This window comes from Gnatocerus cornutus, chromosome 8 (assembly GCF_029298725.1).
Source record: "Gnatocerus cornutus isolate USDA-ARS CGAHR chromosome 8, icGnaCorn1.1, whole genome shotgun sequence".
NCBI lineage: Eukaryota > Metazoa > Arthropoda > Insecta > Coleoptera > Tenebrionidae > Gnatocerus > Gnatocerus cornutus.
In genome coordinates, this window is record NC_142240.1 from 9,099,518 (window position 1) to 9,123,336 (window position 23,819).

The 23,819-nt window shown below is 41.4% G+C and overlaps 6 protein-coding genes across 17 annotated transcripts; 3 read left to right on the top strand and 3 right to left on the bottom strand.

The window, feature by feature from the left end:
- Nucleotide 1: 1 nt before the first annotated feature.
- Nucleotides 2-8,911, top strand: TTLL1B (Tubulin tyrosine ligase-like 1B). 3 transcript variants are annotated; one of them, XR_015770541.1, is made up of 7 exons: nt 2-175; nt 221-580; nt 628-829; nt 884-1,114; nt 1,161-1,407; nt 7,950-8,114; nt 8,302-8,911. XR_015770541.1 is itself a non-coding variant. In XM_088042875.1 (6 exons), exons 1-5 carry the CDS (start codon nt 3-5, stop codon nt 1,398-1,400), a joined length of 1,206 nt encoding a protein of 401 aa, XP_087899001.1. In that variant the 5' UTR covers nt 2; the 3' UTR covers nt 1,401-1,407; nt 7,950-8,193. The 3 variants fall into 3 exon arrangements, 2 of the variants coding, with proteins under 2 accessions (XP_087899001.1, XP_087899000.1); XM_088042875.1 differs by lacking the exon at nt 8,302-8,911 and having other exon boundaries at nt 7,950-8,193; XM_088042874.1 differs by lacking the exons at nt 7,950-8,114; nt 8,302-8,911 and adding an exon at nt 2,706-2,793.
- ATP8A (ATPase phospholipid transporting 8A1) lies at nt 1,409-9,305 on the bottom strand. The gene is made up of 14 exons (XM_088042866.1): nt 9,215-9,305; nt 7,632-7,746; nt 6,884-7,040; nt 6,652-6,835; nt 6,443-6,603; nt 6,193-6,390; nt 5,867-6,141; nt 4,725-5,821; nt 3,854-4,660; nt 3,690-3,808; nt 3,504-3,638; nt 3,266-3,364; nt 2,490-2,569; nt 1,409-2,372 (listed from the first exon to the last, which is right to left on the bottom strand). The coding sequence occupies exons 2-14, from the start codon at nt 7,714-7,716 to the stop codon at nt 2,275-2,277; spliced, it is 3,495 nt and encodes a 1,164-aa protein (XP_087898992.1). The 5' UTR covers nt 7,717-7,746; nt 9,215-9,305; the 3' UTR covers nt 1,409-2,274.
- A 112-nt stretch (nt 9,306-9,417) lies between these two features.
- mRpL21 (mitochondrial ribosomal protein L21) lies at nt 9,418-10,226 on the top strand. The gene is made up of 2 exons (XM_088042877.1): nt 9,418-9,583; nt 9,630-10,226. Exons 1-2 carry the CDS (start codon nt 9,418-9,420, stop codon nt 10,052-10,054), a joined length of 591 nt encoding a protein of 196 aa, XP_087899003.1. The 3' UTR covers nt 10,055-10,226.
- Nucleotides 10,227-10,761: 535 nt separating this feature from the next.
- On the bottom strand, nt 10,762-18,062 carry Btk (tyrosine-protein kinase Btk29A). 6 transcript variants are annotated; one of them, XM_088042868.1, is made up of 11 exons: nt 17,477-18,062; nt 15,877-16,081; nt 15,593-15,748; nt 12,418-12,631; nt 12,306-12,371; nt 12,128-12,256; nt 11,767-11,960; nt 11,547-11,718; nt 11,332-11,500; nt 10,910-11,281; nt 10,762-10,863 (listed from the first exon to the last, which is right to left on the bottom strand). In XM_088042868.1, exons 1-11 carry the CDS (start codon nt 17,624-17,626, stop codon nt 10,762-10,764), a joined length of 1,929 nt encoding a protein of 642 aa, XP_087898994.1. In that variant the 5' UTR covers nt 17,627-18,062. The 6 variants fall into 6 exon arrangements, with proteins under 6 accessions (XP_087898994.1, XP_087898993.1, XP_087898995.1 ...); XM_088042867.1 differs by having other exon boundaries at nt 15,587-15,748; nt 17,477-18,061; XM_088042869.1 differs by lacking the exons at nt 15,593-15,748; nt 15,877-16,081; nt 17,477-18,062 and adding an exon at nt 14,765-15,551.
- A 573-nt stretch (nt 18,063-18,635) lies between these two features.
- Nucleotides 18,636-21,951, top strand: IntS6 (integrator complex subunit 6). 4 transcript variants are annotated; one of them, XM_088043964.1, is made up of 7 exons: nt 18,639-18,846; nt 18,902-19,050; nt 19,136-19,351; nt 19,398-20,068; nt 20,123-21,153; nt 21,202-21,544; nt 21,587-21,951. In XM_088043964.1, the coding sequence occupies exons 1-7, from the start codon at nt 18,797-18,799 to the stop codon at nt 21,845-21,847; spliced, it is 2,721 nt and encodes a 906-aa protein (XP_087900090.1). In that variant the 5' UTR covers nt 18,639-18,796; the 3' UTR covers nt 21,848-21,951. The 4 variants fall into 4 exon arrangements, with proteins under 4 accessions (XP_087900088.1, XP_087900090.1, XP_087900091.1 ...); XM_088043965.1 differs by having other exon boundaries at nt 21,593-21,951; XM_088043963.1 differs by having other exon boundaries at nt 21,202-21,951.
- Nucleotides 21,862-23,816, bottom strand: M6 (neuronal membrane glycoprotein M6). Of its 2 annotated transcripts, none has more exons than XM_088043969.1 (6): nt 23,687-23,816; nt 23,246-23,402; nt 23,041-23,200; nt 22,843-22,993; nt 22,643-22,791; nt 21,862-22,593 (listed from the first exon to the last, which is right to left on the bottom strand). In XM_088043969.1, exons 1-6 carry the CDS (start codon nt 23,688-23,690, stop codon nt 22,468-22,470), a joined length of 747 nt encoding a protein of 248 aa, XP_087900095.1. In that variant the 5' UTR covers nt 23,691-23,816; the 3' UTR covers nt 21,862-22,467. The 2 variants fall into 2 exon arrangements, with proteins under 2 accessions (XP_087900095.1, XP_087900094.1); XM_088043968.1 differs by lacking the exon at nt 23,687-23,816 and adding an exon at nt 23,444-23,608.
- Nucleotides 23,817-23,819: the final 3 nt, after the last annotated feature.

A 23,819-nucleotide genomic window follows, 5' to 3' on the forward strand; every position in this document is an offset into this window, starting at 1 on the left:
CAATGCGTGTGACTTTTTGTACAGATTTAGACAAAAGCGTCGTTGTCGCCAATTGCGAAAAACGGGGCTGGCTTCAGGTTAGTCCTGAAGATGACTGGAATATTTATTGGGCAGGGACACAAACCTGTAGGAGTTTGTTTAGTGTGGACAGCGGATACAGGATGCACGATAACCAGTGAGTGTTAATTTCCAATTGACAGTCCTAAAAAAATAATTCTAGATTGATTAATCATTTTCCCAATCATTACGAAATATCACGAAAGGACTTGTTGGTTAAAAACATTAAGAGGTACAGGAGAGACTTGGAGAAGGAAGGCAACGTGTTGGCGGAACGAGGAGACTCGAAATACCTCCACTTGGATTTCATCCCCGTCACTTTTGTGCTTCCCGCTGATTATAACATGTTTGTCGAAGAATATAGGAAAGCCCCTCAGAGCACTTGGATCATGAAACCTTGTGGAAGATCCCAAGGCTCAGGTATTTTCCTGATCAACAAACTGTCCAAGTTAAAACGGTGGTCGCGCGAGTCTAAAAGTCCGTTTCAACAACAACTTTCCAAGGAGAGTTATGTCATTTCCAAGTAATCACACTTTCTAAAACTCCTTGAGATCACCACGTTCCTTTTAGGTACATAGACAATCCGCTACTCATCGGTGGGAAAAAGTTCGACCTCCGTTTGTATGTTTTAGTGACGTCATTCCGACCCCTGAAGGCTTACCAGTTTCGTCTAGGTTTCTGTAGGTTTTGTACTGTGAAGTATGACTCTAGCGTCGCTGAACTTGATAACATGTACGTCCATTTGACCAACGTTTCGGTGCAAAAACATGGGGTGCCTCAGACAATTCCCATAGAATAATCCCCCAAACTTACTTTTGTCTTCCAGGGAGAATACAATTCACTTCATGGAGGAAAACTCAGTGTTCAGAACCTGCGGTTACATCTAGAAAGCACAAGAGGAAAACAAGTCACAGAAAGATTGTTTGACCAGATCAGTTGGTTGATTATTCACTCATTGAAAGCCGTGGCTCCGGTGATTGCCACAGATCGTCACTGTTTCGAATGTTATGGATACGACATCATCATCGATAACAAGCTCAAGCCGTGGCTGATTGAAGTACGAAGTCTTTACTTTTAGTCTGTCTATTAGTATTTTTCTTGAGGTGAACGCATCTCCATCGCTGACGTCTACTACAGCCAACGACCGAATCTTGAAGCATAAACTCATGGATAACATTTTTTCTATAATTGTACCACCATCGGGGCTACCTGACGTTCGTTGGAATAAAATCCCAAGCCAGGAAGCCCTTGGCGACTTTGAGTTGCTGATTGATGAAGATCTCATTCATCTTCACGAAGGCGAGAGCAGCAACTACTTGTCGAAAAACAGCAGATGGAAGTAAAGCCATGGTTTGTGTTAAATAAATATACATTTATTACATCTTCTTTAAAATATGTATAGCATACACAGTAGATTAACATTAACATGAAGTTGTTTTAACGTTCTTCGAACAAATCGTAACGTTGATTGTTGGGGCAGTGGTGCTCCAGGAATTGGTAAACATAATGTGGATGGAGTTAGTTAATTTAGTTTAAACTAATCGTCTCGCTGATTGAATGTGTGCTAGTGATTGTGACCAACTCCTGGAGCACTTAACACTGGGCCAACAATGACGCAACCGCGTAAAATTGAAATGGGTTAACAGACATTAATATTCTGAATCACAACAATAACTATTTTAAGTTATTTACACTTCAGGGACGGACTGAACTCGCTGCCTGTGTGATTTTTTTTATTAAAGTGCGTGTTTGGAGATTCAGCCCGTCCGCGAAGATTCCGTCTCAACAACAAAATTCAAAAACTCAACAGAGTTAATATATGTATAAAGAGAGAGAAACTCCAAAGATTGGATTCGTAGAAAAAAACTGCAAAAAATATGTCAATCTGTACAGACTTTAGATAGCTTAGTACTAAAATCAAGTCTCTCCAGTGAAGTGACTCAAGTATCACTAAAAGTAAATTCAGAAAGGCACGTGACAGTGACTTATCGTAAAACTAACTCCTCACCTACTCTGTGATTGTAATAATTTGACACTTTTGTAACCGCATGAAACATACATAAGCTCGCTCCACCTCTTTGGCACAACGTAAAGCTCGAAATTAAGTAGCGAGAAGCAAATACCAATCGCTTCTCTTACGTATGTTTCACAATTTAAACCAAAATAACCACTTACAAGCTATAAAAGCACATGTTTTGGCTGTGTCGGAGCGTGGAATTACATCCCGTCGGGTTTGGGAATATTGGTGTCGTAAGCCCTGATCACAGCAGTCTGGGACACCGCCCCGCCTTCTTCTTGCGAAAAAGCGAACCCATCTGATAAAAACACACATTAAAATGACGCGAGGTCACTTCAACTCTACCTTGTAGCCAATATAGATTAATAAAAGTGAAATTTAGTGGTGTAAGCTGGCGTGATGGTGGTATACTCACGTGACATTTCGACTTCCAAGTCAATCCTGGGGGTGCGACGCGTGAACACGTTCTTCAGCAAACGGGCAGTTTCCGAGAGTCTGCAACCATTTCAACTAACGCTTCTGGCATACTTACAGCGACGCAAAACACTCAAGCATTGTTAGTAAAAGCAAGTGCGGAGACTACATGCGGTTCGTGCAAAAAGGGGTACTTACATATGGCGAATTGTTCCAGAGCATGCATTGTTCTTGCAACAAACAACCAGTTATTACCAACATGGAGAGTTTCGGCATAGAACATAAAACAACCATTACAAGTGGACATCAAAAAAATTAATGATTTATTTTTGTTTCTATTACACTATTCTTTACAAAAATATTTCAGACTAGCTGCCACAATATTCTTTGTATCAAAAATAAACAATTTATAAAGTTAACGTAAATGTGCGTTTTTGTGCGTCCCTTTTGAACAATTCCAATGAAGACTGCAGTAATGTCAACCGTTTGCAAAAATCGTCCGACAAACAATCGACACGCATAAACTCAAGCCTGATGAAGTCGACCCGGAGTCACCACGTTCGGTTTCCACCGGACACCAGTAATGTTGCTGTCATAAAAAGAAAACTAGTACTGTTACTTGAAACAAAATATGACACCTCACACTAAATTAAATTGTAATTGTTCAAAGAAACCCAGTGCTCGCGTGCACAAACCCAAATGAAAATCTAAATGGCCGCCTCACTAACATGTGCGAAAAGTAGCAACGTGCACGTCACACCACTATTCGGTACTTACGAATTCTTTGATTCGCCCCTGAAGACGTCTGTGCCTGTCTTGCGGATTTCCCCTTCGCGGACGGCGTCTGTAGGCGTTTTGAAGATGGTACCGTGGACCCTAGAATTGAAATGTAATTTTCGGTCGGTTATAAGTAAAGATGTTACGGGTAATAGGGCGAGGACTCTTGGGAACGGGTAAGCAGCTGGAAAATGGTAGAAATAATGTGAAAGTGAGGGGACTCGGGCTGAAGACTTACACTTTGACGAGAAAATCTGGAATGATGGCTATAACGGGGATAAGGAACATGCCCAACCAGAAGACCGCAGTGGTAAACAGCATTAAGTACATCCCCGTCATGACGCTGCCGAAAGGAATGGTGGGCCAGAAGAAACTGCAATCATAGCATAAAAGCCTCGATCAAAATCGAAGCGTACCCTCGTACCTGTACACGATTATAAAAAGAAACCACAACACGATGGAGCCCCAGATGGCACAGTGCGTCAACCAAGTCCACGAATTGGTAACAAGCCCAGCTTTAAGACACACCGTAATCACAACATACTGGAAAAAATCAATGATTTACGTTTACCACGATTGTAATCTTACCGTGTACACGAGGTTGCCGGTGACTAAATACCCTCCATCACGACCCGACATCCATAAAATCTCATTTTGACAAATCATCAATGGTAACCAGAACAAAATAGCCGAGTGGATCATCCCATTGACCACCCACAACCAGAACACTTTCACGTTGAATAATTCCCCACTTTGGGAAGGTTTATACAATTGTGGATGCTTTATCATGACTTCATCGCTACAAGCTTTATCAAACAACCCCATCGCTAGAGGCGGTAACGCCGTAAATAAAACATTGTATAAACCTATCGACCACCGCTCAAACAAGATTTGCCCTGACCACCCCGAATAAATAGCGAACCACAGTTCAATTACGTATAAACAGATGTTCTTGTAGAAACTGTAAAGGATTAGTTTGCACATCCTGGAGTAGTTCCAAGCGCCGTGCACCAACAATAACCTCAGGAGGAACCTAAATTGGGCGATACTATAATCAGACGCGCAAGCTGCTTGTAGTCCTTCAGCCCCTGAGATACCGACGCCGACGTGGGCTTTCTGGATCATGGCGACGTCGTTCGCGCCATCACCGATCGCCAAAGTCACCGTCTTGGTGTGTTTCGTGACGTACTCTACGACTTCCGCTTTTTGCATCGGCGAAACTCGACAACAAATTACCACCTTGCAGGAGATGCACAGACGAAGGAAATCAGTCCGTAGTTCGCAGCTAAGAGCGTATTTTAGTGTTTTTCCGTCGATGACCAGAGCGATTTCGTTTTGTTTGTTCAGATTGTCGCCTAACTCGGTGTTGTGACGTAAAATCGATTCACGAGTACTCTAGAAAAAAAGAGAAAACCCAAATGCGGTCAATTTCGTGATTTTCAACCACAAATCCACTTACATCTAATCCGTCTTCGTTAAGAATGATGTGTTGCATTCCATGCGATAACAGCCGACATGAGTACCCAATGTTGATGGCCGTTTCTTGTTTATCTCCTGTCAAAACCCAGATATTAATGTTTGCACTCAACAACGCCGCTATTGTTTCCGGAACTCCGTCTTGCAACTTATCTTCAATCGCTGTCGCCCCTATCAACTTCAACTTCCTCTCTATTAAATTAGCCGCTTCTTCTATTTTCTCTTCCCGATGTTGCATCGAAACTGTCGCTTTATGATACATTTGCTTCCAATCCTCGTACTCTGCCTTCTTCAATTCAGCAACGGCGCAACACAACGTCCTCAGACCTTCCGTAGCGAAATTCTCCAAGTGTTGAAGCAACACTTCGCTGTGTTCTCGTCCAGAATTGTCCAATCTTTCATAGATAACAGTATCCGCTCCTTTACACAGAAGTTTAATCTTTCCGCTTGGATCTTTGACGATGACCGACATGCGTTTCCGCGCTGAAGAGAACTCCAACACTGAAAGAATCTCATAGCGCTCGGTTTCTCCTAAAGCGTCGATTTCAACAAAGCTTGGAGTTCGACTTTTGAAGACGTAGCCGAAACGAGCGGCGCCGTAGACGAGAGCGCGTTCGTCGGGAGAGGCGGCGTGGTAAACTATACTATCATCGGGCATTTTTTCAGGGATGACGGTATGACACACTGAGAGTAAAACGAGAAGTTCTTTTATCAGTGGTGCGTTTTTGTGGTTGTTGCGTAAGTGTTGTATTATCATTGCGTCGTTGAAATTCTCGGCAGTGGCGTCGTAGACGTCGTGGCCGATGGCACAACGTTTGAACTCCATCACGTTGCGAGTCAAAGTTCCTGTTTTGTCGGAGAAGATATATTTCACTTGGCCCAGTTCTTCGTTGAGATTGGACGTGCGGGCCATTGCTGGAGTGTCGCTTTCAGCGTGGTACATTTTTATGTCCATGTTGATGAAGATGGCTTGGATGAAACGAACGACTTCCAATGTCACTTGCAGGGAGATCGGAATGAGATTGTTGAATAAAATTAGGAACGTTAGCAAGTTGTACGCGAAGTTCTCCGACGAGTGCGCTGAAATCAAAATTGAGTGTTTCTCATGTTATTATTTCTACTCACCGAGATCTATGTAGGTGTCGGCACCTTTGTTGTTCCTATTCCAGATCAAGTTGAAGATGGCGCTAATTAAACACATGATGAATAAAATACCGAACAAAAGAAGGATTTGGACGTTGGTGAGTTTGTCGACGCTGGATCGTTTTAAAGGAGCTGCCGTGGAATTCTTCATCAGTTTGGTTTCGTGACCTGTGTAGATTACAATACCGAAAATCCAAGAAGTGTTGCGTAACATAGCGCCTCTCAACAGAATTTGGTCGGGACCCAAAGGCTGTGCTCTAGAATATTACTTACAATAGGAGGGATGAATATCAAGGGGGTTACATTACAATTTGTTGAACTCTTTGAGGACTCCGTTGAATTCGTACAGGTGGCGGTTCGGGGGCTCACATTCTATGGAACCGGAAAGACTTCTTAGGTCGCTGATGGCTGTCAGTTTCGCGGTGTTTGGGATTGCTTGTCTGATTTTTAAATTTGTTTCACCGTCCAAGTTCGCGGTTTCGATGAAGCTCATTCCTTGGGGTTCGCTAGAAGAGTTTGTTATTGTAGTCCAATAATTAACGTTTTACGGACTAGTACCTTGAAGACAGGAGTACCAAATCCGCCGGAAAAAATGTGTTATTGAGAACTTTGACAATATCGCCAACGATGACATCCATCCACCTCACTAAAATCCAATTGTCGCCTCTAAGTACTTCAACTTTTCTGTGGTTTGTTTCATCGTCCGCTCTATGTCTTTTCTGTAAAAAAAAGTAAGAAAATTGTCTCTTTTTTGGTGGTAGACGTACGATATCTTCGATGATCTCCTTGATAGCTGACACCGAAAGAATAAAAATAAGAGGCACTAGTGTGGTGTAACGTCCAGTCGGTGACACGTCTGGTATTTGTTGCAACATGGCAATCATAAGAAAAAATATGTTTGCCCATCTTCGAAACTGTTCAAATAGGAACAACGGTATGAAGCGTACGACACTAAAAAACACAAAACAGATTAAAACCCACAGCAGTCCGCCCACTCACCTATACTTAGCAGTCGATATTCTGTTGTTTACGAATTTTGGTACCGGCGGTTGTGCTCTGTTAACAAAAATCACGCGATGGTCGATGGGGGCGTGGACGTCCCCGGGTTCTGTTTCTCGGTCCAAAGCCGAAGATGATGCAGTCCCATCTTCTTCATCTCGAATGGAAAAAAATAATGAACAAGAGGAACGAATCACACAAACCCAGCCCACATCAAAAACACTTACGGGGAAAGAATCGGTCGCGAATCAAAGTGTACAATTCCATATAAAGCGGCATCGCATAGTGAAATAGCCTCACCACATTACATTTTTCCACATTTATGCTGGAAGATCGTCATTTTTGGTTTTAGCGTTGATCTAACAGCCAACACCGAGGAATATCGATCTCGCGTTAAGCGCGTGCTTGGAAATCTGTATCCCGGCAACGCAAATTCGAAGAATTTTTCAAATTTCAAGCAAAACATGTAATAAGTGATGAATGGCTCGTTGCGTTTATTTAGATAATTAAGCGAGTTGAAGGTCGGTGTTAATTGTAACAGATGGAACGAGGTATCTGTGAAAAAGTACCTACGCACTTTTTACGATCTCTCTAAGCAATTATTTACAAAAGACTGTTGGGACAACAATAAAAAGTTAAGAAAAAACCACACCAAAGGTCAGTAAAGGTGGTGATAAACGCTTTCTAGTTTTTGTTACAACTACAAGAAAGTGCTTCAAGAGGAAAGGAAGAGAGAGGAAATAGGTACCTGGGGTTTCGTATTTTTTGGCAGTTGACTCATCTCTGGTAGGACTAGAAGATAGATGTCCGAGCTCTATATTCTGACCTGGCATCCGTCTCGTGAACTCCCCTCAGAGGCCACCCTGAACAAGCACATGGTTTAATTGTTTCATTTTGGAAAAGAAAAAAATCACAATTGAGCGCACCATCGCACTGAATTCTGATCTAGATTAAAATATAACAATCGATACCACATTAAATATTTACGACTGAGCTTATTAATTTAAATAGCGGTTATTGACGCAAGAACGGAAAAAACAATGAATAATTAATGTTACCATTACAGGAATGGAATGAATTTTTTTTGAACTACCACTACGATGTCGATGCGCACCTGCAACGTCCACCGACCAAGGACTAACTGGGTGAGGACACTCCAACCAGCCCCTACGAATTCGACCTTTGAGTGATTTTAACGATCCGTATCTTTTATGACATTTCACAAGAAAAGGTGATGATCGATAATTATATAAAAAGAAGTACAATGCAGCCCAGTGTTATAATAGGAGTTTCCAATACAAAAAGTTTACACCAACGTACCTGGCAATTAAACGTGTACTGTCATCTTAAAACTACATATTTGATAACGTGATAAGAGTAATGACTATCTTTTTTCAAGTAAATCTTTTTATTTACAGAATCACACCACTTTCGTTTATAGAAAATGGGGCATATTAAGGAAGGACATTTCCGCGTTCGCCGCACCTTCGGCAGTAGATAGCGCGTCGCCGCTCCCCAAGAAATGTCATCCCCGTTGAACAAAACCGATTTGTGTGGTTGTGCTAATTTCATTACTGCTCTTTTAGGTGGAGTCTACCTCAAAGCGTGGCACGCAAAACAATTCTGAATATTATTACACACCTGGCACACCTTTAGCGACAAATTGCAGGCTGTTTCGGGAAAAAATTGAGATTACGCTTATCTTTAAACATTGTGAAGTGGTCCTCGTTCAAAATTTGGTTTCAACGTTTGAGTGATAACAAAAGGTTACTACTATCAGTAGAAGCATGAGGACAATTGTTATCAATGAAAAGAGAGCGCGCTGTGGTTTTCATCAACAGTTCACTCCGGAAATGCAAAATTCACTGCACAAAATATAAATTGAATTAACGCTTCCATTTGCGTCCTATAAACCCAATTAGATTCTTACACAAACGTTGCGATAGAGCGTACTTAGCAATTGTATCATTGTAACAACAATTAAACTTTATTACTACAGCGCAGTTAAATAAACATTTTGCGTGATTCAACTCCGCCTTTTAACTCCCTTCCAAAGCATAATTCGAAGTCAATCAAAAGCCATTAAAAAAACTTATGATGTCACTTAAAATTTTATTTTTGCGCATTTTCAAACCAAGGGCATGTTGCCACAGCGCAAGCGCTGAAAGCCACCCGACCGAAAATCTGGCCAAAAAAGTCAACTTTTTCGAAAAGTAATTCCATCTATTCTGCTATCGCACTTTTATGTGACACTTGACTCATAAATTTTCCCTGTGCCTGCACGTGCGATCAAACGTTATGGTTCTAAAAAAAGGTTTGCTCGACACCTACCTAAGAATCCACCAGGCAACCTAACGTAACCATGTCGACTCTTGAAAAAGCTTAACATAACTGTCCTCGATGCAAAAAAGGTGTTTCCGGGCCTCTTTTCATTATCATTCGCCTCAACCACTTAACTTTCCAAATGTGTTGTTGATGTCGTGTTGATGTTTACTGACATCTGTCAAAACGCTGTCGTCACATAACCTATAAAAATGGCCGGTGCTCTCAGGCGGATTTTCACGAGTTTGCCCAAGTTTCAAGCTTATAGTTACCCTAAACCTGTAGTTTCGCAAATTTTACCTGCGACGAGGTTCTACGCCAATGTGCCAACTCCGTACGAAATTGTCGACACGCAAGAAGAGCGGAAAGCTTACCAAGGTGAAACTCGTCACATTTTTGGTTAATATTGAACCGTTTGTTTTAGGTGTAATCGATAAGGTGAATCGACAGGTCGCTGAGGGTAAACAGGGTCGATTGTTTGCAGTCGTTCACCTCCAAGGAAAACAAGTAAAAATCACGGAAGGGGATGTTTTTGTAGTGGAAGGGTCGTGGCCCCCTGACGCCGGGGACAGAATTAATTTAGATAAAGTGCTGTTAGTTGGAGGGAGCGACTTTACTTTAATAGGGCGTCCTTTGGTTCAAAGGGGGTTAGTCAAAGTAGAAGCCACAGTCATAGAAAAGACACTCTCACATACAAAGACACACTTTAAAAAGAAGAGAAGGAAACAGTACATGAGGATCAACTTCATGAGAGTCCCCCAAACTGTGTTAAGAGTGAATAAGATTGAAATAGCCGGCGAGGTGAACCACCCCCCTGATGTGACAGGATTAGAAACACGAATTTTTTAAATCAATACAATTTATTTACTAAAATACACAGCATTACAAACTGAACACAGTTATATCATGGATATAGATGGTAGTATAGGTAAAAAAATTGTATAAAAGATTAAAAAAATTGATGTACAAATTCTAACTTGAATAGGCGTCACGTTTTGGAATACAAGTTGATAAAAGGAAATGCTTTTTATTACCTAACCCAACCTATCACAATTACCATAGATTTTTTTTAGTAACTAACAGTCAAAAATAAAGCGATCGCGTCTATGCCAATTTTCTGGGTATAAACCCTCTTTTCGCACAATAAAGTCTTATAATAAATGCAACAATATCTTAGATTAATTTAAGTACATAAAGTTGGTATTCCTACAGATCACAAACGACTGGCTTATCAGGATTATATAGGCTCTATCATCTCTAACTAAAACAAATATCACAAAACCTAAATTTACACGTTTTTCCTCGCACGTGGAAAAACTATAATCCATTGAAATAAATAACTCGTTAATCGATGATCGTCTGACTTCATACTCCAAGTAATACAAAAAACTAACCAGTCGACCTGGTCAGAGTCTTTAATGTTTGGCTTTGCGAACTTCTCTTTTAAGAGTCTCGCAAATTCCGATCCAAGTCTGTTCATAGTTACAACATAGATCACATGTAGACGTCGAACTTGATGAGCTCTTTGAAACCGACTCACAGACCAATTGCGCCAGTCAATCGACCAGGATCCCTTGGGACACACTGATGAGTTGCTCCTTTAGAACGCGGAACGACGGCCGGTTCTCGGGCAAATGACTCCAACATTTTCGCATGATCTAAAAGGAAACTTAAACTGGTCATAGAGACAAAGTGCACACTCACGTCGTAGACTTCTTTGTAACAGGCTTTGGGCTTCTCCAGGATCATTCCTTTTTGGACTCTCTCGACGACTTCGGTGTTCTTTAAGCGTCCATAGGGCATCTTGCCACAAGTGAAAATTTCCCACATCAAAACGCCATAGGCCCACACGTCCGATTTGGATGAAAACCTCGTGTAATTGAGGACTTCCGGAGGTGCCCACTTTATCGGGAATTTCGAGCCACCCGAAGAGGTGTATTGGTCGTCCAAAACGTACCTGGCGAGTCCAAAGTCGGCCACTTTGACCACGTTTTCAGTACCCACCAGACAGTTTCTAGCAGCTAAATCTCGATGTATGTAATTGTGACGTTCCAAATAGGCCATGCCTTTACAAATCTACAAAAATTGACGAGTTATTTAGTACAGTAACAATAAAAGAGCTTTACTTGTATGCACATGTCCAATAGCAGCCCTTGGTTGCTGGATAGCGAGTGTTCATGCCGCCTCAGATGGTTGAGCAAAGATCCGTATTTCATGTACTCCGTGACGATGAAAATTGGTCTGTTTTTACTGCACACTCCGTAGAGCTGCACCAAGTTAGTGTGTTGCAGTTTTCTGTAAAAACGCTTTAACCAACGCACTTTAATCTAAAACAACTCACGTCATCACTTTCGCCTCCTCGATAAAATCATCCTCAGACATTGTTCCTTCCTTCATCATCTTGACAGCAACATCAATGGAACCTCTCCATTTACCTCTTCTGACTACCCCGAATTGTCCACTGCCAAGCTCCTCCAATAACATAAGTTCAGTGTGGTCAATCTCCCATTTACCTGCAACTCTGTAATGAGATTTGGAAAGTTTGAGTGGCGGCGACTAACCGTGACTTAAACCAGCGGTGGCGGGAGCGGGTCGATCGCATGGACTAGTTTTAAGACGTGATGCTAAACCCCCACTGTTGTGCTTATGGTAGTTGATTAGATCGGGGATGGAATTGCAGCAGTGCTTCTCGGAGAGGTAGAATTCGCAACGGGAATTCTGTTTGATGTGGTAGTGTTTGACGTGGGGGTGGGGACTAAAAACAAAACGAAACAGTGATAACCTTCGTACATGAACTGATAGTAGGCAATTACTAATCAATAAAGCAATGGTAAAAACTACATTCTGAAAATGTAAAAACGATGTTTCTACTGTTAACCAATTAACGAAGTCCGACTGTATTATAAAAATTCAGTTACTTACATTTTCGTGTAAAGTGATAGCGTGTACAGTCCTTTCGCTGATGAGTTTCTTACAACAAAACAGCCCTCTTTGTCTTCTTGTTTCAGTAAGGATTCTGCTCGTTGCCTGGACATGTCGTTTACGTACCACCTAGAAATCAACCCTGAAGCCTCAACACACTCTCTCAACTCAAACTTACTCATATTGTTGCAACCCCAACAACTCCTTTTCTTTGACGTAGTTACTGGGGATAAACCCAATGTTTCTGCAAAGTCGGAAATAAAAACTTTCCTTTCTTTTCCCAAACTCACCCTTTGGCATCTTTGACTTTCCACCAATGCTCTTGTGAATCGTCAATCACTTCATATTCCTGGTTCTTTTCCAAAGACAAATCCCCGCTTTCTATGGCTTTGTAATTGTATAAAGCCACCACGACTTTAGACCTAACTAGGACCTTTTCCTTTTGTTTGGCAGAGGGTGTACCAGGGGTAGCACCACCGGGCATGATCGGACTCGATTGTGCACCTGTAACCCCCATGAAAGTCAAAACCCGTGACCTCCCTTCTAAAATGACAAGGATGTGCAAATTTTTCCTCAAACCTTCACTTAATTTTTGGCGTTTTTAGCGTAAACCCTTCAACTTTTGACCTACCAGTGGCGCTCCTGAAGACGTTAACTAGCATGTCGAACTGCATTTCGACCCGGGGGGCACACAAACCTCAAAACAAACGATAATCAACTCGCGACCAGATCAACATGGCGGAGCTCAAAGAAGACTGCTTTGTGCCAAGGTAACTTAACTTGCCTCACCGTTAGATCGTGAGGTTTCCAACGCGCGTTCATCGGATACGAACAAAAAAGCGTCGCGACGGCTTTGATCTTCCCGATGTCGTTCCGCAAATTCTATCTTAATTTTCCAACAGATGTCATTCGCGAATTACTACCATAAAACATTTATTTCACCCACATAAACCGATTTAATGGTGTCGTAAAAGAGCGCGTCAAGATTCGATGAACGGATTGCTTCGGCAGCAGTGAAATGAAAGTTTGTTAACAAGTAGGAGAAATATGGCGATGGACGGTAATTATGTCACGGAGTGCACCGTTTGGAGGGTCGTAAATTTAGGATTTCGAACCGATTTTAGGCGCCAGCAAGAGAATGGATATTTCCGGAGGCGGTGGGTCGTCAAGGATCGCAACGACCGGACGTTGGGTGAAATCCGGGGACGCAGCAGTGCAATATAATTAACATTCTGTGCCAATAATTTCTAAAGGTGCACGGAGATGGGCGACTATTATCAAGGACGAGGAGAGGAAATGTGCAGTCTGTAGAGACTGAGAAGGGAAGTCGGGAGATGAATTTTAATAATAGAATAGTCAACTACCTCATTTGCATTCAGAAAAAGAAGTCGAAGAATTGTTACTAAAGTATGAAGAGCCAGACATGCGAAGAATGAGAATAAAGCACCAGACAACCAAATTTCAGATTAAACAATACAAACCATGTCAAAACCGTAAAAATGCATCGCAGCTGAGATAAAAGAAAATTCTCTTTTTCCTCTTAAATTGTTGACACACACTGTTTGTTTTTGTTATCTCTCTTGGCTAACGACTTATTTACTTAACAATGCTAGAACGAATATTAAATTCGGCGGTCATATTAAAACGTTAATTAATAAAAGACCACACAAAAAACGTTAAATTATTGAAATTGAATATTTTCATAACCAGATTCTGGGCATCATTCGCCGATGACCTCACCTGGGTCCCACAAACACGTTATCTTCTCCATCGCAACAAAGGAATCATGAAGAATATTCGCATTTCTCGAAGAACATAAAATCGACTTCAATGGTCGCTAAACTTCAGCTGCATAAAATTTAGTTCGCGACGATATGCGGTAGCTGTCGAACCTTTACAACCAAATTATAATAGAGAAACACGTATAAAAATCAAACTTGCATTGGACTATGTATAAAAATGTAGCCACATTATATTTTATGTAATTTCCGGTGTGAATGATGAATTAAAAAAGGGTTCATTTTACTCTCTTGGAAGTTTTGAAATGTGTCTGATAGTTGGTTTAAAATTAAACTTGGCCACGAATTTCTGCTTTTAGAACTTTGTTGCAAGAAAAGGTTAATTATTGGAATTATAGAAATACAAAAAATGTGATAAGGGCAGTTTTGTGAAAATTATTTTCGATTTATTGATCCCACGCATGTTACTCAATCAGTCAGAAAAAAATAAACAAAACGCCCATCACCGGAAACCGATCCATTTCCGGTTGAAGTCATTCCCCACCGAAAACCATGCAAAATGCATAAAACCAAATCATATGAAATGATTGAAAGGAAGAAATCGTGCAATCATCTCGAACCCAATGTACCGTGCGAGAAACCTGAAGAGTGTAAAACACGAAAAAAAGCAGAACGAGACAAAAAAGAGATACCATCCTATGTAAAACTACCTAATTAAAATGGATCATTAACCTGGCGCGGTCGCATTCCAGAAACCCCACCGGCAGCCGCCGAAGACTCTCATGGTGAGGACGTTCATTGTCACAAGCACACTCCACACACACCGAACCAAAACAAAAACGCAACGTTTGAGCCACGGCACGCTTGACGCATGTGCGACTATTGTCGTGAGACGCACCTGGAATCGTGGTGGAATCCTGGGCGGGGGCGGCGCGTCTTCTTAAGCATCGGAGGATCGGGAATATCTTGAATGTGAAGTTGAAGAGGAGAGTGTTGGTGCACATTTTTTAAAGCGGAGACGGAACGATGGCAGTCGTGCAGGCACGGGCCTACAACTGCCCACCTGGCTCCCAATTCGACAACAGATAAGCTGATTTTTATTGTTCGGTCGTAGCGAGAAAATGGCCGAATAGCGAGCCAAGGCCATTGGCCATGCGGATGCTGGAGTTTGGATGGGTTCAACGCAAAAGTGAAATACTCTGGACAACAACCGCCTTTTCACCGACACTCTCATTTCGTTATTTCAGAAAACGTGGTCACATTGAAGACGTCTTTATATCCAATTTTCTTAAAAAGACAACTGGAAAGGCAGTACTAACGGAAGCGTGAAAATGCAACAAAGCGTTATCAGTAACGCGCGCGAAACAAAGGAAACATTAACTTTTTTCAGTACCAACTTGGCTATCAGTCGTGACCCAATTTCGAATTTTCTCCCATAACCGAATTATGAAGCGACGCGAACGGCAGACTAAACGTCTAATTAAGCATGAAGCAATACATCGGAATTAATGACAATTCCATTTGACATAATTACTCATGCATTACTAATGCCACATCGAAGCTGTCGAAGGATGATATAATAATCCATAAATCCGCCCGGACTCGCCTTTTCTCTCATTTTGCATAATTATAGCAAACAAAATTTGTCGGAAATCCCGCTATCGCCGGAAAACTTGTTAATCCCGATAATGCCGCCACTTCCATGCAAAAAGCAACTCACTATTACTGTTTTCTGTGTCGCCGTCTTTTTCGTCTTGACTCCACTTCGTGCACAATTTACAGCCTTCGGAGGTTTTCGCTGTCCTCTGGCAGCACGACCACTTCTTGGCGTTCCAATAGCCGGGATGATGACAACTTCGAGAGCTGAGATTTTTGTTGCACGCTGCACGGAAAAAACATCAAAATGACATAAAAAATGCGTTAAACCAGCGTAAAAGTATCGACTATTACTTTCCAGTTCACATATTACAAATCTGACGCTCTGTTTAATCTAGAGGAATTCGTTGTTACCTTTTCGCAGTGCTTGGATCCAGTCGGTGCGTTCGTTGTCGTTTAAGGCAATCAGATAGAGAATGTAGTGGTCGTCGGAGACATAGCCGATCTGAAAGGGGTACAATTCGCCCTGGATGCCCACCTCTTCAGGGGTGGCGTTCAGGACAGCCGACTCGATGGTGTGCACGCCTGTGAGATCCACGCGACCTTTTTCCTTACGTTTCTGCAAAAGTAACAAACGGAAATTAAGAGATGAACAAAATAAGGAAATCAATCATCTATTCATTTATCGCGGTAAAGCGGCAAGTATTTCCGGCAAGCAAAATATTATGAACTATCATGATTCACGCTCCTAGAAACCCTTATGCAATTAAAATCAAGTGCTATTGTGCTACGCGTCAAAGTTTTATTTATAGCAGTCCTGCATTAATTGAAATTATTTCTGATTCATTAAACCTCAAATATTCATTTTTTTGGAAAACACCGGAGTTTCCAAACCCACTATGAGCTTATTACTTTTTTTTCTTGTGTTCTCCACTATTCAGGTTTAATTTTTGAGATTTAATTACTTTCGTTTATACGGAGAAAAATTCTTAGGTCAAATATGTCACGGTTGCCAATATAAAATTGAAATTGTGTCAACGTGTCACCTTGAACTTCTGATGGATTTCCGTCAAAACATCTGCGATTGCTGTTTACATAATTTTCCATAGTCAATTTCAAAGTGATTTTTTTAAGAGCAGATAACAATGCAAAGTAAATTACACATCACAATTGGCAATATTGGAAATGGAAGCGTTATTTCGCACTACCTACGGTCGGTCAAATTTCTGCGATCGCGGTTCCCCAACCAATTGTTGAATTTCCATTGTTATCGAAGTCTGACTTTGTATTCCAATAAATCAATAAAAGGTTTTTGTTTCTGTTTCCGTTCTTTAATAGACTACAAAACTATAAGTTAATCGCAAACTAATTTTTTTTTCTACCAACAAAGCTACTCCCGACTCTGACATCATATTGATAAGAAGTAATCATTATTTAAATAGCTATATCTGCTGATTAAACGTAAGCTTTCGTTTTTGCAAACGACTTCAAAATTTAGAGAAAAACGAATAAAAATTCATGAATGAACGCTTGGGGGTACCACTCCTCGTGTCCAAAAAAAAGGGCTCGAAAGGGATGAAAATTCAAAATGGAGCCGACGTGGGCGAGAGCATCGATTATCTCATTTTCAAATGAACGGGGCCCAGCCTCCGACCCATCAATTAAAATCGAATTTAACAATTTAAAAGACAATTAAACAGTAAATTGAGGGAAAAAGTGTGAATTGTAACATCCCATGCAAAACAAGCACAGAAACGTGGCTTTGACACGCACACATTTAGTGATTACATACCAAATGTAGCAAAAGCTTCTGATTACTTTATGATGGTCTTAATTCCCATGTATGGTACAATTTTGACACACGAGAAAATAGAAGAAATGGATCGAGGCCCGTTGTTCCACCCTGCGTCGTGCGCACCCTCCAGGGGCGGTTCCGCCCTTCCCTCCCCACGGTCAAAATAAGGGTGAAAGTGCAGAAACTAATTTAGCATTTTGTTCTGTCCCCGAAACTTACTTGCTCGTTGTCCATGTCATAGTAGATGAAGAAGTTCTTGGTGAGGACAAACCAGCGGCGTTTGAAGTTGACCAGGGTGTAAACTTTTTTGTTTTGGGACCTCTTGACCATGAAACCTTCCTTGATTATCTTTTCTGTTAAGAAAGCCATTTCCTTTCATTTTATTCACACCGATTCACCGTCTAGGTTATGTACAAACATTCAAATCATTTCCCTCTCGTCAGTCGTCATCTGGTTCACTGCATGTTTGGTTGAAGGTCACAAGTGATTGATAACACCGCCGGATAGAGAACTCGGCGATAAAACAAATTTAGAATAAACTCCGTGTGAGGTGGGATGAGCACTGACTTGTGTGGTGCCTCGTTTAAACTCCATGTGGCCAAATCGAGAATTCCTGGAAGGGTTTTTTATGACCGATGTTGTTTACGAAGATTGAGCCTATAACTATAAACTCTTAACTGAAATTCCGAAGAATCGTTCCAAGAATGGGGGCTCTGGAAATATGCAATAAATATCGAACAATATGCAACGTGCAAAGCAGACATGCCAAGGGGGGCAACGAACGGAACGAACCCATTTATCACTTGACTAAAACATAAAACAAACGCAGATTAGACAGTTTGAATGTGCCAATCAAAACACGCCAGCATATCACGTGACATAATTGACAAAAAATAAAAACTACTTAATTCTTTCTTACTTCTTACTGTAATTTCTTTTGTACTTGAATCAAAAGGAGCACCATAAATTAGGTATAAAATCTCATAATGTAAACAATTTAAAATATTCATCTGGCACGCCAACAAAACACCATTTGAATTTTCCTCCCTGCATCGCACGGATCATTGTATCTACTTTCGATCCGACCTACTACGAGTTGTGGGTATTTATTAGAAAATTCTTCAACGTGATCAAGCAATGTTTGTATTCCAAGCATTGACATCTTGTATAACATGTTATTGGTTCCAAAGCACCATGAAAAGAAGTGATGACCTTTTTAATCGCTGCGGTGCTACAGTAAAAAAATACGCACGCGTAATGCAAAGTTCCTACGTTAATTAGCTATAAAACTGTTTGAGCTTCTTACTAGAAAGTACAATTCACTCTTTTTGCTAAAATCTGATAAAAAATACCATATCCACGTAGTAGTTTTTCCTTAGTGGTCGGTAGTTCAAATGTTCAAAAGCAAGCCTCGCCGATCCCGATAGGACTTTTGTCTGTCAAATCAAATCGGACTGGAGAGGAGTGCGCGTCGTCTTTTAAAGAATGCACCTCTCGAAATAATTTTTTAAAGGTTTCTTAACGCGTTTCATCGATAAAATGACGATAATTGTGTTTTTGATCGATACTTCGGCATCAATGTTACAAAGGTAATGGTTAGAAATTCGATTAAAAAAAAAGGTTAACTGGTTGCCTGCATTTCAGGACGTACATAGGTGGCCGTACTACACTTCTGGATGTGGCGAAATCCGCGGTGGAGACGTTTGTTAAAATAAGGCAAAGAAGTATGGACAGTCGGATTGATAGATACATGCTCTTAACGTTTGAAGAGACCCCGAGTAATATTAAAGCGGGTGAGTTTTTCTCGATTTAATTTGATCTACCAAGTGTCAAAACCGCAAGTGTGATACGACGTTAAGCGCGAAATTTGAATTTCAGGTTGGAAGGAGAACTTGGCGACTTTTATGAATGAGCTGAAGAATTTACAGTGTTATTCGATGACCACGATGGGGGTTGCAGTCAAACAAGCATTCGATATTCTCAATATCAACAGAATGACGTCGGGGATCGACACGTATGGACAAGGCAGATGCCCCTTTTTCCTAGAAACATCGGTGATTGTTTTAATAACAGATGGAGGGAAGCTCACTACAGGTTGTTAAAATTAACCAACCTGCAGGATTCTAATTTTTATTTACAGTGAATGGTGTCCATGAAGAGTTCAATCTTCCCATGCACTCTCCAGTTCCCGGCTCCGAAATGACTCGGGAGCCTTTTCGTTGGGATCAACGCCTTTTCGCTTTAGTTCTCCGCCTCACAGGGACCCCTGCAATGGAACGGGACACGGGTCTCGTCCCTAACGATTCCAGCCCCATCGACGCGATGTGTGAAGTTACCGGGGGGCGCTCCTACTCCATAACTTCCCATCGCATGCTCAATCAATGCATCGATAGTTTAGTACAAAAGGTCCAAAACGGGGTTGTTATCAACTTTGAGAAGATAGGGCCAGATCCGCCGCCTCCTCAGTTTGAAAAAGGGGATGAAAAAGACGACGTGAAAGAACCAGAGTTTGATGATAGAATGAATCCACCGATTTTATCTACGTCGTGGCATAACTGTAGGAAGATGATTTACGTTCCTAAGAGCAGTAAATCGTATTGTGTGGGATTTTGGCCCATTCCCGAATCGTTTTGGCCGGAAGTTACAGCTTCCGTTTTACCAGCGAGGTCTGCACATCCCAATATCAAGTTCACGTGCACGAGCTCGGAGCCTTTGGTCATTGAGAATTTACCTTTTGATAAGTATGAATTGGAACCGTCTCCGTTGACGCAGTTTATCTTGTCTAGGAAACAGCCCAAGACTTGTTGGCAGGTAAATGATTTCACCACCCACTGTCCATTGAGGACTTATTTTTTTTCTTTTTAGGTCTTTGTCGCCAACAGCTACAAGAACACTGAAGTGGGTCATCCCTTCGGTTATCTCAAAGCGAGCACGAATTTAAGTTGCGTCAACCTGTTTGTGATGCCATATAACTACCCCGTACTTTTACCCCTTCTCGACGAGTTGTCGAAAATCCACAGATGGAAACCAACCAATGAATGGCGAACTCAGTTCCAAAACTACTTAAGAACGATGCCGGCGTACTACGCTGGTCCTTTGCGTCGAGCTCTTACCCGAATGGGAACCCCCTTGGCCCTCGCTCAGACCCTCATTCCTGAAAACTCCGAGAATCTCAGCTACTCTGTGTCAAATTACCTCAAAAGACTCAAAAACCAAGCCAAGTCCGAGTACGACAAACTATGTAGCGAAATAACATTGCGACAAAATACGAATAATCTTAAACCGAATTCGGAGCAAATCAGAGTCTTACCAAAAGTGGTTTTGAAAAAAGACTTGATTAGTCATCCACTGCTTGCTGATAAGTTCACAGCGCAACGCGACCAACTTCTTGACCAATCAAACACGTTCCTTGTAACGTTGGATAAAGAAAGACAACATGTTAGCTTTAAGAATCCTTTTGATATCCCTAGAAATCGCTTAATACAGCAAGTCGTTCGGATGCGCAACAATTTCCTTCAACCAGATTGGATCTCATTAGACCAAGACAGCGCTCATTCGTTGCCCATTTCGCAAATGGGCAACTACCAAGAGTACCTAAAACGACAGACACCGCAACTTCGGGAAATCGAATCGGCACCAGTTCGCCAACACATGTTTGGAAACCCCTTCAAGATCGACAAAAGGATGATGGTTGACGAGGCGGATATCGACCCAGTCGCCTCATCACCTGGAGCCAACAGGAATAATAAAAGAGCGAATCCGAATGTGGATGTTGGAGGGCGGCTACCGCTGAAACGCAAACCTGGACCGCTACCGAAGAACTTTTCGATTAGGAGACCAAGCGCCGGAACGCCTCCTGCGAGCCCCATTCCTCTGTCGCCGTCACCAATTCCATGGTACAACTCCATAAAACAAACTGTGCAGAAAGTAACGATTTTTTCCAGGACCGCCATCGAAAAGGACCTTCCTAGTTTCGACGAGCGTCCAAGTATCATCACCGTCAACGGTTTGGACAGTCCTTCCACCAGCGAGCGGTCCCGCTCCCCGTCCCCTACCTTAGAAATGCCGTCATACAGCATCAATGAAGTGAATGTGATCAACCGAAATTCCCACCCTTACAGCTACACGAATTCAGGTGCCTTAGAAACGGTCACGACGAACTCGTTAAACGATTTTTATCCGAGTGTTGCGATTAACGACGATAGCAAACAGAGTATATCGCAGATTTTAAAAGAAGCGAATAGTTTGAGTGCGAGTGTTAACAATCAGCCTGATATTAAACCCAAGGTGAGTGGACAAAAACTAAAGCAAGTGGAGGAATTTTCTCAGTTTCAGGTGGTCGTGGAAGATATGCGCGAAATTGAAGTTCAGAACGACGAAATTCGGAAACTGTTGCACAAATTAGTGCGCAGACCGGGAAAAAATTTCACAGAGTTGTTTGACAACATAAAAACACTTAAAGGAAACACGGAAGTACAAGTTAAAATGGTTGAGTTGATTATTAAAGAATCGTTAAGGTTTAAACGGCAGCATTTAGCGCACTTGTTACAAGAGTATATTCAGAGTCTGTTGAGTGTTGAAAATAAGTAAAAATGTCCTGTACATAGTTGTAAGTTGTTTATTTATTTTGAATAAGTTGTTTTTTAATTTTACAAAAACAGTATTTTCTTATAAAGAAAAACTTTTATAAGAAATTAAATGTACTTTTGACTAAACGCTACTTCACTTCGATCCTCTACATTTTTGAACAAAAAACAAACGTCTAAACACATTTATTTGCTACTCACTTTTACAAACATTTTCTTTTAAATTAACACAGTTTTGTCCTACCTACATACTTACTCAGTTCTAAAAGTGTGCGCGATTATTAAAAAAAAAACAAGTACAAAACTAAATTATTCTTAACCTATATACAAAGATCGGTCATTATCAAAATACTGATTCCACAAAAAATTGCTGCCGTTATCAAAAATTTACAAATAGAACCCGATTTGATCGAGAAGGCCACGACTCAGCCTTTATTTTAGAAACTCCCGATTGATAAGTTTAAAATCAATCGAGTGGTACGATATGTCTATGTGGAATGATCTAATCTACGAAAGCTGGACGGGTACTAATTTGAGCCCCCAGGAAATACAACCCGATTACAACCCCTCACTGAGCATGTTCCCCCATCTTATCTCGGGCATGTGTATTTCCTGGGCCGTATCCTAGAACCTATCCTTACTGGCTAACAAGTCGTGGTCGTTCAACATCTGCATATCTTGCAGTTCTTGGAATTTTTCGTGGTCGCGTATGTGAGCGTAGTTCGCCGCCAGGCACATCAAATAATGAACCTACAAAAAAAATAGTTTCAACTATTCAACACAGGAATGGGAGCCATACCAAGCTTAGGATTACTAAAACGGACGCCACAGTGGCGAGAATCACCATAACTTCGATTTTTTCAGTATAGTCTTTACAGAACGCTTTGACGTTGTGGTCGCCGCATACTTTCATGTGCTCTTGTCTCGTGCCGTCAGGGAACAAGAAATCTAAAAAGAACATCTCAGTACTATTTAATGAAGATAAAACTAAGACCTTACAAAATTGGGTGAAATCAATGCAATCCTGGAAAGTCGCCACTCGCTCATTCGCGCACATTTTCCAGAAAATTGTAAACAGGAATGTGGCAATCACCAAAAAACAGAAGATCAGAATCCAGATCAACTGAAGAACGTACGTAATTCCAATAAACTGCAAAAATTGGTCAACTCCAATTAAGTTAATTAATTCATTATTACAATTGCACAGCTGATCCTTCCGCCCACTCGCGACCTCCACGCTCTATAAACTTTATGTCTAGTAGCTCCCGTGGCCAGGCACCCCACAGTTAGGATCATCAGCCCCAGAGCCCCCATGCAAGCGCCGATGATAACAAAAGTCATTTTGACGGCGTCCACCCTACAAAAACACAGTAGAAAAAGTTAAAATCTTGAGATTACTCACCAGAAAAGCTGCATCTTGAACACATCGCTGAACATAAGCACGGCAAGAGTGGCTCCGCGGTACATCGTCCCACAAAAAATAACAACCCCTAAGGCACATTGTATCGTTGCAATGAGTGTAGCGTAGGGAATACGCGTCAGGCATGAATCGCAGAACCCTAGAAAACAGTCAGATCACATTAAAGGGCACAAAACGTACCTTTTTCAGGATTTGTGGCGACTGTATTGAGACTTAAACGCGATCTAATGAGGGCATCTTGTTGTTCAAGATCGAAGGAGGTTTCTTGGGGGGGTGCTTGGTACTGAGACATGTGGATAAATTTGGGAAACAACGAAAATGACTAACAATAAAGGAATGACGAACTTTAACAGGTGCCACGCCTCCAGATAAGATAACGATAATTTACGACTATCAAAGATTATAAAAGCGATAACGGCTTACCCATTTTGGCAGTTGATTGAGCTCCACAGTCGTTTCTTAATTAAATTTGAACTAAACAGGGCATTTCAAAGGGTGAATGACACGTTCGTTCGTTTGTTTCGTAAGTAACTGTCATTCCTGTCAAATTGACTGG

Excerpts from the sequence above, each read along its gene's own strand:
- TTLL1B (XM_088042875.1), top strand. The coding sequence starts at position 3 with ATGCGTGTGACTTTTTGTACAGATTTAGACAAAAGCGTCGTTGTCGCC. Across the intron at positions 176-220 it reads TACAGGATGCACGATAACCA|ATTGATTAATCATTTTCCCA; the intron begins GTGAGTGTTAAT and ends AAATAATTCTAG. Across the intron at positions 581-627 it reads GAGAGTTATGTCATTTCCAA|GTACATAGACAATCCGCTAC; the intron begins GTAATCACACTT and ends CGTTCCTTTTAG.
- Btk (XM_088042867.1), bottom strand. The coding sequence starts at position 17,626 with ATGGCTTTCTTAACAGAAAAGATAATCAAGGAAGGTTTCATGGTCAAG. Across the intron at positions 12,632-15,586 it reads CGACACAGAAAACAGTAATA|GTGCACAATCGAGTCCGATC; the intron begins GTGAGTTGCTTT and ends TGGGGGTTACAG. Across the intron at positions 11,501-11,546 it reads GAGGAGGCGAAAGTGATGAC|AAAACTGCAACACACTAACT; the intron begins GTGAGTTGTTTT and ends GCGTTTTTACAG.
- M6 (XM_088043968.1), bottom strand. The coding sequence starts at position 23,555 with ATGTCTCAGTACCAAGCACCCCCCCAAGAAACCTCCTTCGATCTTGAA. Across the intron at positions 22,994-23,040 it reads GAAGGATCAGCTGTGCAATT|TTTATTGGAATTACGTACGT; the intron begins GTAATAATGAAT and ends CAATTTTTGCAG. Across the intron at positions 22,594-22,642 it reads TTTTAGTAATCCTAAGCTTG|GTTCATTATTTGATGTGCCT; the intron begins GTATGGCTCCCA and ends TTTTTTTTGTAG.
- IntS6 (XM_088043962.1), top strand. The coding sequence starts at position 18,797 with ATGACGATAATTGTGTTTTTGATCGATACTTCGGCATCAATGTTACAA. Across the intron at positions 19,051-19,135 it reads CCCGAGTAATATTAAAGCGG|GTTGGAAGGAGAACTTGGCG; the intron begins GTGAGTTTTTCT and ends TTTGAATTTCAG. Across the intron at positions 19,352-19,397 it reads TGGAGGGAAGCTCACTACAG|TGAATGGTGTCCATGAAGAG; the intron begins GTTGTTAAAATT and ends TTTTATTTACAG.
- ATP8A (XM_088042866.1), bottom strand. The coding sequence starts at position 7,716 with ATGCCAGGTCAGAATATAGAGCTCGGACATCTATCTTCTAGTCCTACC. Across the intron at positions 6,836-6,883 it reads ATATCGACTGCTAAGTATAG|TGTCGTACGCTTCATACCGT; the intron begins GTGAGTGGGCGG and ends TGTGTTTTTTAG. Across the intron at positions 2,570-3,265 it reads AGGGGCGAATCAAAGAATTC|ACTCTCGGAAACTGCCCGTT; the intron begins GTAAGTACCGAA and ends AAATGGTTGCAG.
- mRpL21 (XM_088042877.1), top strand. The coding sequence starts at position 9,418 with ATGGCCGGTGCTCTCAGGCGGATTTTCACGAGTTTGCCCAAGTTTCAA. Across the intron at positions 9,584-9,629 it reads AGAGCGGAAAGCTTACCAAG|GTGTAATCGATAAGGTGAAT; the intron begins GTGAAACTCGTC and ends CGTTTGTTTTAG.